General features: G+C 46.1%; 1 protein-coding gene across 1 annotated transcript; it reads right to left on the bottom strand.

Moving 5' to 3' along the window:
* Window positions 1–5,785: 5,785 nt before the first annotated feature.
* On the bottom strand, window positions 5,786–8,450 carry LOC125721436 (uncharacterized). The gene is made up of 2 exons (XM_048997342.1): window positions 8,333–8,450; window positions 5,786–6,797 (listed from the first exon to the last, which is right to left on the bottom strand). Exons 1-2 carry the CDS (start codon window positions 8,368–8,370, stop codon window positions 6,032–6,034), a joined length of 804 nt encoding a protein of 267 aa, XP_048853299.1. The 5' UTR covers window positions 8,371–8,450; the 3' UTR covers window positions 5,786–6,031.
* Between the last annotated feature and the right edge of the window lie 8,079 nt (window positions 8,451–16,529).

Genomic DNA, 16,529 nt, shown 5'->3' on the forward strand with positions numbered 1-16,529 from the left:
CTGAAAAATATCTTCTGGAATTTTACTGAGGTCAGACTGTCATTGGCCCCAAAGTGGCATTCCCATATCAGTTGAAATATGCAATTGTCTGCATGCATAAACTTGCCTCTTACGCCATACTCCATGCTAGGAAATAGCTATGAAAATATTGTCCTCGTACTCACCTCAATCTGGGAATACTATTCTTGTTAAATAGCTATGCATAAGATTACATTTGCCATGGCTGAGACTGAATCACTTTCAATCACTACATGATGGTTATTAGGCATTTAATTACTAGCGGCTGTCAGTGATTGTTAATTGCTGTATAGTAACTTGGGAGAATGACACTGTGGATGCTGGAGCAACCGATGCTGTGTGCAGACTCACCCCTTTAATACGATGACAGCGTAGTTCTGCTTTAGCGGGATGATTACTGTGCATCTGGTGACAAAGATTTACGATGGATAATTTAAAACCCAAGTACTGGAATACTTTGCCAAACAGAATATCCTGATGAGCAAATTAATTTCATTATGAAACTTTAAAATAAAAGTTATTTTTGGTGATGGTAACTTTCAATTCCCCACGATTCCCCAGTTCCAGTCCTGCAGGCCTAGTCTGCACCCAGATTTTAATACTCAAACACCTTATTCAGCTCACCAGCCAATTGCCAGGTTTAGTAGGTGTATTTGACAGGTCCTTGCAAACTGGTTCTCCAGGACTGGAGTTGGGGAACCCTGATATATAGCATTATATACTGTATATAAAAAATGTAATCATAATTGTGGGGTGTATTTTTCTAAATCAGATTTTCAGGAACTGGACTGATGTTTTTGTTTGTGTCATTTTTTTTTTTAATATATGTATCATACTACTGTGTTTATTTCTCCCACAGTAAAATAAAGGACATTCTTTTTTTGTCAAGAAGAGCAAATAAAGCTGAACAATGCATCATTGAAGTAATAAAGTTTGTCCGTTTTATCAGTACAGATGCAGCTTAACTGTGAAGTTGGACTTTACTTAGGAATACCATTTCTATGCTGTTATACTCGTATGGGTCATTTGTCTTTGTTGTGTAGCTGTTAATTGTCTCCAAATGTCATAAACTCTACTTCAGAGAAAATGAAGCTCTGATAACAGTGTGTGAATTGTATGTTTGTGGTGTTCTGCTTTCCATGTACAGTTGAAGTGCTTTTCATACTCTTCACTACCTCTGTTACAATTCAGTAAAACACAATTTTTCCCACCAAGTGACATTTGTTATTAATTCATTTTGGGTAACTTGGGAAATTCATGTTTAAAATCAGTTTTTTAAACAAGCCTGGCTCTGAGCACATAACATTTTGCATTTATACATTTATAGTGTCACTTGTTTGCATTTTTTTCCCTTATATAACATGTGGTAACATCATCAAAATCATACTTTAGCTAGTTGATTTTTTAAAAACTGAACTGCACTTTAAAGTGTGACCAAGTGCTACTCTGTACTTCTGTACTACTGGTAGAATCTGGAGGCCATTAGCTGGGAAAGATGAAAAGAATTGAGGTATGAACATTATGTAGTGAAGGCTTTGCAAATAAATCTGCCGATCAGCTGGCTGTCATGACTTTCACAGTCACAAATAATCCATGTTGTTGCACATTTAAAAACGATGTCTATGAATAGATATGAAGGTTATCAAAAGGCTACAAAAAACACTGACAAATCCTGACAATCCCCAGTCATAGCAACCACTTTTGAAAGGCCAATACATCAAAATGTATTAGAAAAAATATTGTAGGTCAATGAAACGTGTCCCACCCCAGTGGTTAAATGACACAGAATTTGATGCACTTCCCAAAGGTGTGGCCCCAAGTAAAAATACCAAGTTTGGCCTCAAAGGACCAAAGAATTGCTGAGATATTTTAACACACAGTGATTGGCGGCATCACCATCAAACTCATTTGAATGTGATGGACAAATCGCTTTGCAAGTCAAAAGTCCCTCAGATTTCACTTATGAGGCTGGGTATTAAGACAATCCATCCATTCATTCATTTTCTTAACCGCTTATCCCACTGGGTCGCGGGGGGTCCGGGGCCTATCCTGGAAGCAATGGGCACGAGGCAGGGAATAACCCAGGATGGGGGGCCAGCCCATAGCAGGGCACACTCACACACCATTCACGCTCACACGCACACCTACGGGCAATTTAGCAAGTCCAATTAGGCTCAGCATGTATTTGGACTGTGGGAGGAAACCGGAGTACCTGGAGGAAACCCCACGACGACATGGGGAGAACATGCAAATTCCACACACACGTAACCCAGGTGGAGACTCGAACCCGGGTCCCAGAGGTGTGAGGCAACAGTGCTGACCACTGCACCACCATGCCGCCCCCGCCTCCCATCCAAACTCCCAGAATTCTCTACACAGGAGCCCCTGCCCATCCTACACCACATCATGTCAATGTAAATGTCAGTATAGTGACACTGAATACTGACAGTGTCTCCTTTCACAGGCGTCACCTCCTGTTTGTCCACAAGCTGCCCTGGAGATCCTGAAGACACAAATCAGAAACAAAGGAAGCACTAACGTTTGCATAACAATAAGATATTCTCACTATGATTATGAACCAGTAACAAGATGTTTATATCGTCTTTCCGTACATTTTATGCATATCTATAGCTAAGCTATGACATTTGTCATATTACTTATCATACTTAACATGGGGGCAGCATGGTGGCGCAGTGGTTTGCCCTGCTGCCTTACAGCAAGAAGGTCCTGTGTTCAATCCCAAGTCCTTTCTGCGTGGAGTTTGCACGCTCTCCCTCTGTTTGTCTGAGTTTTCACCAGGCGCTGTAGTTTCCTCCCACGGTCCAAAAGCATTCAAGAGGGGTTGAATGGTGAGTCTAAATTGGTCCTGTAGTTGTGTGTGCACCCTGTGGTGTGTTGGTGATTCCCCAGGGTTGGTTCCCACTTGTGCCCAGTGTTCTTGGGATAGATTCCAGTCCCCAGGCAACCCCAGTTGGAATTAAGTGGCTTCAGAAAATGGATGGATGGATACTTAACCCCTGTAGAAGCCCATGTAAACTGACATGGTTACTTTTGCCACGCTACATTTATCATATTGGGAAAATTTTAAATGCATAGCAGCGGCCCTTCTACCTCCGACGAGCTAAAAGGTGTGGCACAAGTCCCCTTATCCTCAGGACACTTTATAACTGTGTCATCAAGAGCATCCTAACTGGATGCGTCGCCGGCTGGTATGATAGCCACACCACCTACCCCAGCAAAGCTCTGCAAGAAGTAGCACGGTGTGGGGAATATCATTATGAGATGAGCTTCCTGTCAGGGTCAGCTCCTGTTGTCCCAGTCTTGCATCCATAGCTTCTGGCTTTGACCTTGAATAGGATAAGTGCTACAGCCAATGGATGGATATTCCATACTTACATGCACTTCACACATTAATGTCAAATGAGAGTATAATTTTCTTTACATGCACTATTAAGTATTAACATGGTCTATATGAGTAATTATGTAACTAATATTAAATAAATTTAAAGAATATATACCATGCAGTGTTGGCCTCCCATCTGCAGGGTAGGCCACACGAATCCCAGCCATAGTCTGTGCCTATGTGTATAGACTTTGCATGTCCTGAATATGTCACATTAGACATGGATTGATATCAAGCTTGGTACTTCATGATTAAAGCTAAATCAATAACGTAAAACATTCCCATTTAAATATTCAATTGCTTTGAAAAAGGCCTATTTACCAATTAAACCAGTAGCAATAGCACACAAATCCATTAAATACACAGATTAAGTTTAATTTGGTCTCAGATATTACAAAACCTCATGAATAATACACTGTCATTAGGTCCATATATTTGTGTGTTTTTTTTCCCATTAGCCCAGCCTACTTTTTGTCTCTGGGGAAAAGGATACGAATGAACTCGCATGTACGCTAAACATGACTTTATACACAAACACGGAATGTAGTGTCCAGTGTTCAAACTCATTGATTTCAGGTCATTTTCACCTGTTGAAATGATTGAAGACAACAAAAAGATCATTTAAAGCATAAATGCATTTATTTTCTAATTAGATGTCAGCAAAACATTAAACATTTGTATGTAGTAATTGCAAGAAAACAAAAAGAAAACAAAATGTACCATTTTAAGTTTCTGGTACTGTGACATAACACTGATATAAGCGCATTTAACAACGTTACACATGACAGGCTAAACTATTCCTTCTAAGCTAGGTATCCTAAACTCAGTACGTCCAAACAAAAGCAAAAACAGAAATACTGTCACAGGTCCAGGGCGGATTGAGAGCGACAGCGTGTCATGGAGCAAGCAGAAACAGAGAGTGGACGACTCACTCAGGGATTCAAAGGAGGAAAGGGGATAAACACTAGAGACACTAATAAAAACAAAAGCAGACCACGAGGGGTCAAAAACAAGACAAGGAACAACAGTAATCAAATAAGAAATCGGTCGGTGGGTCACAAGCTTTTTTTTTTTTTTTCCCTCCACCACCCCCCCTCTGCGGAGGACCACTTTATTGTGCCCGAGATGTTATTTCAGGTGGAGTCTAGGACCCAACCTGACACGTGTGTATAGACAAACAGGCACACACATATACAAGCATACGTTCCCACCCTCATGCAGACATAAACAAATATTTACACATTCACCCAACATTTAGACACACAGAAATGAACGCTGTACACATACTCTCACTCCCCATATATACTCTATGTGGACCCCTATTTTTCCTCTGGCGAGGAGACCAGAAGATCACCCCGGACCCCGCAGCAGCCGAGAAGCCCACCAGCCCAGACCCCGACCAGACGGCCAGCTCTTCCTCTCAGCCCCCAGCCCCAAATGGCGAACAGGGAACGGGGGTGTGAAAAGACCCCATGCCCCCCTTCGCCCGCTCAGATGTGGTGTTGGTGTGTGTTGTTCTAAAGTGCTTTTAAAACAGGTGAAGGGCATGGCACTAACCACCCCCTGCCGACCAACAGCTGGTGTTAGCTCCGCCTCTCCCCAGAGCCCTCAATGTCTATGTGTGATTAAAATTGAGATGTGGGCCCTGGCACCAGAGGTAAGGCTGAATGAACAGACCGCCCTCTGGATGCCATTCTGTGTGCCCACCCCCAACGCCCTAAATGTATGTGTCATGAGAGAGTAAGTAATGAGAGTGTCTACGTTGTAGTGTATGAATGAGGTACAGGTGGTCGCGAGGGGACAGAGGAGGAATACCTACCCTGCATCCCAGCAACGCACCTACACCTCAAAGCCCTACATGTGTGGTGGTGTGATGGAGCGGGAGGAGGGAAGCATTTAGGGATGGGGAGGAAAGGAATGGGGGGGGGGCAAAATACCTCCCCCCCCGGAGCCAGCTCCCCCGCTGACCCCCATAGGCACTCCCCGTTCCCCGAAATCCATCCAGGGAGGGGGGCCCAGGCCCATCCAGACCGGGGCCCAAGGCAGCAGCACCACCGGGCCCCACAGAGCCCAAGGCGCCCCACCGGACCCCACTACAAAGGAAAAGCTACCCCCGCCCCAGCATTCAGTCAACTCCCAGACTGCACAAGACAAAAGACATCCAAAGACATTGTACCTCTCTGAAAGGTAGAAACGTTTCACCGCTCGTCCAAGCAGCTTTGCATGTGCAAATGCACAACCCCTCACTCAACAGAGGTAGAGGCATTAGGCACAACCTGTCTCCAATTTAACCTGCGACCCTCTCATCATTTGCCAAAACAAAAATAATTCCCAGGAAAAAAACAGACCCAAGTCACACCTCCACCAGGTGGACCACCCTTAACGACCCACTCTACTGGAGTAGGAGGGACTGGTTACATCTACCCGCAACTCCCCCCCCCCACTTTGTTTCACTCAACGAGCCCCCTTATACTACTTACCCAGGAGGATAAATATGTGGACACTTACTACCTCCCTCAGTCTGAAGAAGCTGATTGGATGAGCAGCGAAACGTTTCTAAGTTTCAGAGACAAGTCCAGTTGCCACGAGTCAACCACCAGAGAGTATGGTCTAAGGTTGCCTGGTCCTTCTGTTCCTCTGTGGTGAAGGGTACCTTAAGGGTACCTTCACCACATTGCCATTTGATACTGACACCTTCACATTGCCTGCTTCTAAATCGCCAACGATCAGTTCTTCCAATAATAATTTGTCCACCTTAGTTTCAACAATATCCAAATTTATAGCATTCGGCTGGAATTCACTGTTTATAACTTCTACTGCCACATCCACAATTTCCAATTCAAATGCTTTTTCAAAAGCCTTTTCTCTAGTCTCCTCCACTTCAACTTCTCCAATTTGTACTTGCACAATTTCAAAATTAAATTTACTTTGATCTAAATATTCGAGATCAAACTGGCAGAGGTCTACCAGCACAGCTCCTATCTTCAGACTGTCTTGATGGTTGTCTACAGGCTTTATGGAGATTGTCCTGTTATTTATCACAAAAGCCTCCAACCCATGTACATCTATCCCCTTATCCCTCCCAAGCTGGCTAGTGGGTGGAGTTACTTGGGAGCACTCCTCTTCATCACCCCAGCAGATGATCTCTTCCCACTTGTCCCAGGCTGCCCAATAAGCATCATCCGTCCAGCTAACTGCCTTGGCAATTCGCCTTCGGGAATGTGACTCAGTGGAACTGTCAGCCTGGTCAGAAGGTGATTCTGCTGGGGAGCACAGCTCTTTCTCATCTCCCCAGTCAATCACCTCTCCCCACTTGTCCCAAGTTGCCCAGTATCTGTCATCGCTCCAGCAAACAGCTTTCTCCATTCGTCTGATTCTGAATGAGGAAAAACAACATACAGGCAATGCAATGGAGCTGTCAGTCACTCCTGACATGTGGACTACACTTCTGCACTGACCCACACCTTCCCAATCAACAACCGCATTACTGCACAGGCAGAGCTGCTATCTTTGGTCAGCTGGCTGGCGTGAGATTCTCAATTCCAGACAAGTCTGCACATTCATCTCCATATGTGTAACAGTCTTACTACCTTGTAAATAGTCTGGATGGTTTGCAGACTACCCCAACACTTTTGATGGAACTAATTTTAGGTTTATAATGGAACAAAACAGATTGACTACAAGACATCTTGAGTGAGGGTTGGAAACCCTGCATATGACACTAACTAACCTGCACATAAAATTTATATATAATCCAAACAATATACTGAATTTTACACAAACATATTTCAATATACAGTCATACCTCGGCTCACGAACTTAGTTCCTGACGTGAAAAGTGCGTGACCTCAATCAATTTCTCCCATTTCAAATAATGTAAATGTGTATTATGTTCAATATGTTTAAACTTCAGAAACGCTGCATTTCCTTCAATTTTTTATATTTTTCTGTGACCAAGAATCCATCCATCCATTTTCCAAACCGCTTATCCTACTGGGTTGCCTATTCCGGAAGCAATGGGCACGAGGCAGGGAAAAATCGAGGATGGGGGGGCCAGCCCATTGCAGGGCACACTCACACACCATTCACTCACACATGCACTCCTACGGGCAATTTAGCAAGTACCCGGAGGAAAGCCCACGAGGACATGGGGAGAACGCGACCAAGAATATAGACTTAAATTAAAATAACTTTACTTGTAACAAATAATGCTGTTGGCACGTCAAACTGTCGGTGCAGCGGTAAGAAAATCGGGAGAAGACTAACAATAATAGAGGATTTATAAATGGAAAAATAAGTTCACACAACACGTTATTCACCATGAACTAGGACATATCGCCGTCTTTCTCTTTAGGTCACTCTATACATACATATATACAATTCGAGCACGCGCAGTACAACTCAACACCCCCTACCGTACAATCAAATTATGACAGACTGTGTACATATAACTGAGAGCATACATTTACATTTACATGCTAACAAATGCTAAATTAAATAAAACATTAAAACTGAGCATACGCTGGTCGCTCGAAAGACGCCAAAACACGGAAAAGAACCACAAAACATCCCCCCAAAAAACTAAACAATCAACATTAAAAGACTGAGTAACAGTCAATGCAGTAATTTCGAAAATATGATTTTTTTAATTATTATTATACTGGACATTTCTTCGCGTTTCAGGTGGTTCTTTGGGGAGCTTTCATTGGACCCTTTTCGGGACGTTTATGGGTTCGCGGCCCGAAACACGGTTCGACATCCGGTACAAAACATTTTGGAACATCTGGTTCGTAACCCGATTTATTCGTGATCAGGACTGTTCGTGGGTCGAGGTACCACTGTACATACAAAGACAGATACTAAATAATAAGATAAGTTATACGATAAAATGGGAGCAGAAATGCAACGTACCTTGCCATCTTGGTGCAGAAAAGCAAGTGAAGCCGCATCTTTCAAACCGGTAGCTTCCCACGTGCGGAGGCATCAAATGTAACCAAGCAACAACATAACTAAATAATAACATCATAATACGTATAGTTCTTATATAATAATGACAGTTTTATAAGTTTTTTATTTACTTTTAGAAGAAAATAAGAAAAAAAATTGTGTAAGAACTGCAAAGCAAGAATATAGTAGTAAGCATGAATCACACATTCAGCTCTGGATAATATCAGACAATGACTTAAAGACACGTGAAATGAACTGCACTCTTGGAGTCTGTCTCTCCCCAAAGCACTATGCACGGTAACTTGTTTAATATGGGAATTATAAAATGACACTTTGGTAACATTTCAAACTGTTGTATCGCGATACATAGCGATCAGTATGTCGAACTGTCACGCCCAGCTCGTACGATCCTCATGTGTGCCATGCCCCCCTGATTATCCACGTGTGCTTCCCAATTATACCCAGCTGTGTCCGATTATTTTCGCCCAGTCCTGTCTATTTCAGTCCATGTCTTGCTTTCTTTCCTGGTCCGTCATTGATTTTAGCTTCGTCCCGTTTTAGTGCTAATAAATCCCAGTTTCCCCGTGTTCTGCCTGCCTGCTTCCTGCCCGTGCGATCGCGCTCGCAACCAGCCCAAAACCTGACATGAACAAGGTTATACATCACACAAGCTTCCCACAAGAACCTGTAATTAGACTAAGCGCGTACCACACTGGGCCCGGCTGCCTTATACGGCAACCGAGCACGATCGCATCTTGCCCCCCTCCCCAGTTCTGCCCCCCTGTTGCACTTACTGGTCCAGACGCGAGCACGTTTTGTCATCAACCTGCAACTTTTTGTGTGAAATAAACATAATGTAATGAACGAATCTGGGCGTGGTCATTCGCTGTCATGTTAATGGGGAACACCGGTGATTAGGATTGGGGTGGGGGAGGGAGAGTTATAAAGAGGATGCCTATGTGGGAGGGGGGGGGGAGAAAAGGTCTTTCTTTGGTCTTGTAGGGAAACTGGGGGAGTTGGAGTAGCTGTCAGTCTGTGGGAAAAGGAACCGTGGTGTGTCCGTCGCCGGTGGTAGACTGGCCGCGGATGAAGTTATAGTTAGTTATGGGGGGGGATAATGCTTTTAGAAAGATAGCGGTTTAAAGGGCTGGCAGCGAAGTACAGCGGGGAGACGAACCCCGTGGACTGAGAGACCTCAACTTCTTTTCCCTGGAGAAAGCGGGGGGGGCAGGTGTGCCTCTTTCCAGGGGAGTAACCGCTTTTAATGGTGTAATTTTGGAATGAATGAGCGTATGTTTGTGTATGAATTTTATCCCCGGATTGCGGTCGTGAGTAGGAGGGCGGGGTTAGAAGGTGCATCGGGAATGATTTGTTTGCTGTGTGTAAGGGTTTGCACGGGCGTTGTGATTTAAGTTTGCTGTGCTGTATATTTGGATTCTGAGTGGCGTGGGGGGAACTGTGGTTGTATCATTCCTAGTGAGATGAAGTTAGCCCTCGGGAAGGGGTTGTAATCCGGGGAATATTTAATAAAGATCTTCCTATATTTTGGTGTCCTTATTTGGTTGGACCTTCCCAGCCTCTTTAAATTAAAAAGGTGGTGGCAGCGAACTTCGACAAGTGCGCCCTGGTAGCCCACTTGTTACACTGGTGGCAGCGGTGGGATCCTGCAAAGGGGGAGAAGAGTGAAAAGAGAGAGAACAAGTTTTTTTTCGTGTCCTTTTCCCCTGTGTATTAAACGACTTGAATTTTTATCATGTCACAAAGTGAGCAGGCAGCGTCGGCATCCGCCAGTTCCACATTAGAGTTCCCTCAACTCGGACAGCGTGAGTTATCGGGAGTAAGTGCTCGTGCCCTCAGTCGGCCGGTTTTTATGCCGGATACATTCACTGGGGTAAACCGGGAATGGTCAGATTGGGTAGAACAATTTGAGATGGCTGCAGTGGTTAATGGGTGGGATGAAGAAGTCAAGTTAAAGTTTATGTCTCTTTTACTTTCGGGTAAGGCACGAGAAGTCTATACGGGGCTGCCTCCGCAGGCTCGTATTACTTATGGGGCTTTAAAGGGGGCCATGCAGGGATGCATGGAACCCAGTGGGAGTACTGATTGGTATCGTGCAGAATTCTCATCTCGCATTCGTTTACCTCAAGAATCAGCTATAGAATTTGGCACAGCGTTGCGAAGGCTTGTTATGCGAGCTTATCCACTGGTTGATTATGCTACTCAAGATATGTTGGCACGGGACCATTTTGTGGTTACTGTGGGGGCTGGAGATTTGCGTATTCAGCTACGTAGTGCCAAACCTTCCACTTTGGAGGACGCCATCAGCCTTGCAACTGAAATTGAGTCTATTAGACGGTTGGAGGGACATGCTGGCCCCTCGGCGGTACAGGTACGTGGTATAAGTGGATCAGGGTGGAATAAGGATCAGATGGAGACATTGTTGGGGGTGGTGGAGGGTTTGCGACAGGAGGTGCAGGCCCTGCGTGCAGAAGTGGTTACGTTAAAGGCCCGCAATAGTCCCCCTACTGCTGGTGAGAGCATAGTAGCTCCTTTGCAATCATCCCGGGTAGCAGTGTCTGAGGCACTTCGGCCGGAGCGAATGGTGTGTTGGGAGTGTGGATGTGACAGACATCTAAAAAAGGATTGTCCCTATGTGTCGGGAAACTTTCGAGGGCGGGCACGGTAGGTCGTGTGCCCGCCCTGAAGCAGGAAGGCCCTGAGGTAGAAATTCCTCCAATGGCGAGTCTGTGTGGTCAAGGGCTATATATAGGTGCCCAGGTTGGGGGGGTTGAGGCATATTTATTGGTTGATACAAGGGCTCAGGTTTCAGTAGTGCCAAGGAGTTTTTGGGAGTCTGCCACAGGGGGGAGACCGGGGTTGGTGCCCTATGTTGGCGCTGTGGCTGTAGCGAATGGGGCTGAGCTTAAAATCTTGGGTAAATGGTGCACTGTGTGCCAATTTGAGTCTTTAGCCTTGGGGGTGGAATTTTTAGTGACTGATGGGGATATGCGAGATCTGTTGTTGGGGAATGACTTTTTAACCCAATATGGGGCAGTGATTGATTTAAAGGGGCAGAGTTGTCAGGTGATGGGGAAGATGGTGCCCCTAGTGGCACATGCCTCTAGTAAACAGCCCTGGATAGTGACCCTGAGTACTGATGTTATAGTCCCCCCACGGAGTGAGGTGGTCATTCCGGGAACAGTTAAAGTGGTGTCTGCCCACCCCTTAGTGGGGATGCTGGAACCTGCTCCATTATTAGCCAGCCGACATGATGTTTTGGTGGCACGGGTTGTTTGTCGTGTAACCCAAGGAGCTGTACCTGTAAGAGTGATTAATGTGACCGAAGATGAGTGTAAACTCAAGCGGGGAATGAAGGTGGGTTCATTGGTCACAGACATCGAAGTGGGGCAGACAGCTGTCCTCACAGATGGTGGGGGGCCCGAGCAGTGCTGGACGGGTGAGGAACTTTTCCAACATCTAGGTCTGGATAAAAAGGGACTCAGTTTAGCAGAATCGTGTGCAGTCCAGGCGATGTTGCACCGACGAGCAGATGTTTTCAGCATGGGGCAGGCTGATTTGGGTAGAACGCAGCTGGCGATGCACACGGTTGACACTGGGGAGGCCCGGCCTATTAAAATGCCGGCTCGGCGAGTCCCTTTACATTTACAGAGAGAAGTGGATGACCAGATAAAGCAGATGTTGGAGGCGGATGTTATTCAGCCATCCCGTAGTCCATGGGCAGCGCCGATTGTACCTGTGCGAAAGAAGGATGGGGGCCTACGGCTCTGTGTTGATTATCGCCAGCTAAATGAGGTCACTCGTAAGGACGCCTATCCACTGCCGCGCATTGATGATGCGCTGGATAGTTTGTCTAATGCATCATGGTTCTCTACATTAGATCTTGCCAGTGGGTACTGGCAGGTAGAGATGCACCCGCGGGATAAACCCAAGACTGCATTTGTTACTAGGCAGGGCTTGTATGAATTTAACGTGCTTAGTTTTGGTTTATGTAATGCCCCCTCGACATTTCAGAGGTTGATGGATTTAGTCCTTGCTGACCTACAGTGGTCCACATGTTTGGTGTACCTTGATGATATTATTGTGTTTGGTCGATCATTCGAGGAACATCTTCAGCGATTGGATGAGGTATTGGGGAAGCTGCAGGGGGCAACTTTAAAAGTGAAACCAGCTAAGTGTGACCTGTTTGCTAAACAGGTACATTACTTAGGGCATGTTATCTCAGATGAGGGAATTACAGCTGACCCTGCAAAAATTAAGGCGGTCCAAGAATGGCCAGTACCTAGAAATCAAACTGAGGTGCGCAGTTTTGTGGGTTTAGCCTCGTATTATAGGAGGTTTATTAAAGGTTTTGCGGAGATTGCACGGCCCCTCCACCAGTTGACGGAGAAAGGGCGGAGATTTAAGTGGACTCCTGATTGTGATAAAGCTTTTTTAACCCTAAAAGCATGTTTAATTACATCCCCGGTGCTGGCTTACCCAGATCCAGGTAAACAGTTTGTGTTGGACACAGATGCCAGTGATGTGGGCATAGGTGCGATGCTTTCTCAGACAACTGAGGGAGGTGAGAGAGTGGTAGCTTATGCCAGCCGGGCATTAACTAAGGCAGAGCGGAGGTATGCTACAACGAAGAAGGAGCTCCTAAGTATGGTCACCTTTATGAAGCATTTTCGACATTATCTCCTAGGGAGAGAATTTGTGTTGAGGACTGACCATAACTCGCTGCGGTGGCTGAATAATTTCCAGGGCCTGGAGGGTCAACTAGCTCGGTGGATGGAACAATTGGCCAGTTTTCATTATACAATTGTACATAGGGTAGGCAGGTTGCATGTGAATGCGGATGTGTTATCGAGGTTACCATCTTTTGGTGAGCAGGTGGGAGACCCGCAAGTCTGTGTCCTCCAAACTGCAGCCCAGAGGCCGGAGGAAGTGAATAATGTTGATGAGCTGCAGGAAGCACAGCAGGGAGACAGTGACATCCAGTTAATGATTAGTCTGAAACAAGGTGGGGTTAGTCGGGCTGAAGCTGCAAAGCATCTATGTTTAGAGTGTTATTTACCTGTATGGGATGAATTAGTGGTCCATGATGGGGTGCTGGTGAGGCAGGTGGGAGATCTGAAAGGGGTTAGTGGGGAAACCCTGGTGCAGTTAGTAGTCCCTGGGAACATGGTGCCGCGTATTCTGTACTGGCTGCATAACACTATGACTGGGGGGCATTTGGGGATACAGAAGGTACAGGCTAAGGTCCGGGAACGTTTTTTTTGGCCAGGGTGGTCGGGGGACGTCCGTCGGTGGTGCAGGGAATGTAGGGAGTGTGCATCACGGAAGGAGACAGGTGTGGCCATACGAGCTCCATTAGTTTCCACAGTGACTGCACGCCCTTATGAAAGGGTGGCTTTGGACATATTGGGTCCTCTTCCAGAGACTGAGAGGGGAAATAAATACATTTTAGTGATTGGTGACTACTTTTCGAAGTGGACCGAAGCTTTTCCCCTAGGGAATCAAGAGGCAGTGACGGTAGCAAAGGTATTGGTGGAGGAATGGGTGTGTCGCTATGGCTGCCCTCGTAGTTTACATTCAGATCAGGGGAGAAATTTTGAGTCACTGGTATTTCAAGAATTGTGCCAACTACTAGAAATAAATAAGACTCGTACATCCCCATATTCACCACAGTCTGATGGCCTGGTTGAAAGGTTTAATCGTACTCTTGTAACAATGTTATCACTGTTTGTTAATCAGAATCAGTCGAATTGGGACACTTTGTTGCCCTTTGTGATGATGGCATATCGAAGCAGTGTACATGCCAGTACAGGATTTACCCCATATAAAGTTTTGTTTGCCCGGGAAATGATTTTACCGGTGGATGTCATGTTGAATTTGGATCATGGTGAAAGATTAAAACCCATGTCAGAGTATGTGTCTAGTGTGTCTCAGACATTAGCGACTGTGGTGGAGGCTGTGAAAAAGCATCAGGGGGAGGCATCACATAGACAGAAACGGTGTTACGATTTTAGAGCACAGCCACAGTTCTATTCTGTGGGTGAGTTGGTATGGATGCGGGATAAGGCTAGAAGGAGGGGTGTTTGTCCTAAGTTACAGCGGCGGTTTAAGGGACCATTTAAGGTTAAAGAGAGGATCTCTGAGGTGCTGTATAGGGTGTGTCCAGAAAAAGGGGGGGGGGACACTATCGTTCATGTCAACCGACTAAAACCTTGTGTGCCTTCCTCTTTTGAGGTGTCTCCATCTTCCAGGGGGTCTGGGCCTGTGTGGAAGGAGTGGAGGCGGCGAGGTAAAGGTCGTACAGGACCTCCAGAGGTTCATTCCCCGGCTAGTTGGATTTACCTCCAGTCTGGAACTCCCCAAGGAAGAGTCTCAGAGGAACAATCGGTAAAGGCTCCTGCGGCTGGTTCCCAGTTAGAAGATCCAGGAGCAACAGAGGATATTGCAGCATCGAGCTGTATGATGGAGCTGGAGAGTGAAGCCCGGGAAGAGTTGGCAGTGCAAGTGGGGTCTAGTGGCCCTACTGCTGTGATTGTGCAAGGGGATTTGGTTGACACAGGGGGTGGTCCTCGACCTCAGAGATGGCAACTGAGGCGAGAGAGACGGTTGCCTGTCTGGACCAAGGATTATGACATGCAGTGACTCGAGGACGAGTCCTCTCCGGTTGAAGGGGGGGATAGTGTAATGAACGAATCTGGGCGTGGTCATTCGCTGTCATGTTAATGGGGAACACCGGTGATTAGGATTGGGGTGGGGGAGGGAGAGTTATAAAGAGGATGCCTATGTGGGAGGGGGGGGGAGAAAAGGTCTTTCTTTGGTCTTGTAGGAAAACTGGGGGAGTTGGAGTAGCTGTCAGTCTGTGGGAAAAGGAACCGTGGTGTGTCCGTCGCCGGTGGTAGACTGGCCGTGGATGAAGTTATAGTTAGTTATGGGGGGGGATAATGCTTTTAGAAAGATAGCGGTTTAAAGGGCTGGCAGCGAAGTACAGCGGGGAGACGAACCCCGTGGACTGAGAGACCTCAACTTCTTTTCCCTGGAGAAAGCGGGGGGGGCAGGTGTGCCTCTTTCCAGGGGAGTAACCGCTTTTAATGGTGTAATTTTGGAATGAATGAGCGTATGTTTGTGTATGAATTTTATCCCCGGATTGCGGTCGTGAGTAGGAGGGCGGGGTTAGAAGGTGCATCGGGAATGATTTGTTTGCTGTGTGTAAGGGTTTGCACGGGCGTTGTGATTTAAGCTTGCTGTGCTGTATATTTGGATTCTGAGTGGCGTGGGGGGAACTGTGGTTGTATCATTCCTAGTGAGATGAAGTTAGCCCTCGGGAAGGGGTTGTAATCCGGGGAATATTTAATAAAGATCTTCCTATATTTTGGTGTCCTTATTTGGTTGGACCTTCCCAGCCTCTTTAAATTAAAAAGGTGGTGGCAGCGAACTTCGACAAGTGCGCCCTGGTAGCCCACTTGTTACACTACGGTTTTAGGCAGCTGACCTAGAAACAAATTTTCTTGAGCGCAGACACGGCTACCCGTGGCAACGCTAAAAGTTCTCATACATACTCTCTCGATCGGGTATTTCGCGTTGGCTGTCAGCAATGCGCTCGCGTGTCCCAGTTTGACAGCCGTCGATACAGAAACTTTTTTAACAAAGAGGGATGCCGATACTATTTTGAGCGAGTACTGCTCAGCTGCATCACCGCTCATGAGGCAAAACTCATCTTTGTTTCGGACCATTTTAATTTTGACGTCGACCCCATTTAGCATTAGCCGCTCCTGAAAAAATATGTCAGAGTGTATTGGGCCCATCAAATCGAAAACGCTGCTTCTTGCCGAAAATGCGGCTCTTTTCTCTAGCCCCGCGTTAAGGCCTTGCGGGTCTGTCTCATTCATTCCTGTACTGCTGTCTTTGAAAAACAACCCGCAGGTAAACTGTCTGGAGAGCGTACCGACGCTATAATTAAGCAGGCACTCTATCGTCGCTCTGTAGGGGTAAGTGTTGCTAGATTGGCTCACTAGCCGGTCACCCAGGGATACGTCCACTTGTGAGAAAATCGAGGCGATCGGGTAATTTATGACTCCCACATTTGCACCGGCGTCAATGTTTGTACCGTTAGCTCTTGTGATCCGACACCGGAGATGCAGTAGCG

Source organism: Brienomyrus brachyistius, unplaced genomic scaffold, assembly GCF_023856365.1.
Source record: "Brienomyrus brachyistius isolate T26 unplaced genomic scaffold, BBRACH_0.4 scaffold33, whole genome shotgun sequence".
Lineage (NCBI taxonomy): Eukaryota > Metazoa > Chordata > Actinopteri > Osteoglossiformes > Mormyridae > Brienomyrus > Brienomyrus brachyistius.

Bases quoted from the DNA above. Each gene is read 5' to 3' on its own strand.
- LOC125721436 (XM_048997342.1), bottom strand. From the start codon at position 8,370: ATGCGGCTTCACTTGCTTTTCTGCACCAAGATGGCAAG. The intron at 6,798-8,332 runs GTACGTTGCATT...TTCCTCATTCAG, and splicing joins TTCTGCACCAAGATGGCAAG to AATCAGACGAATGGAGAAAG.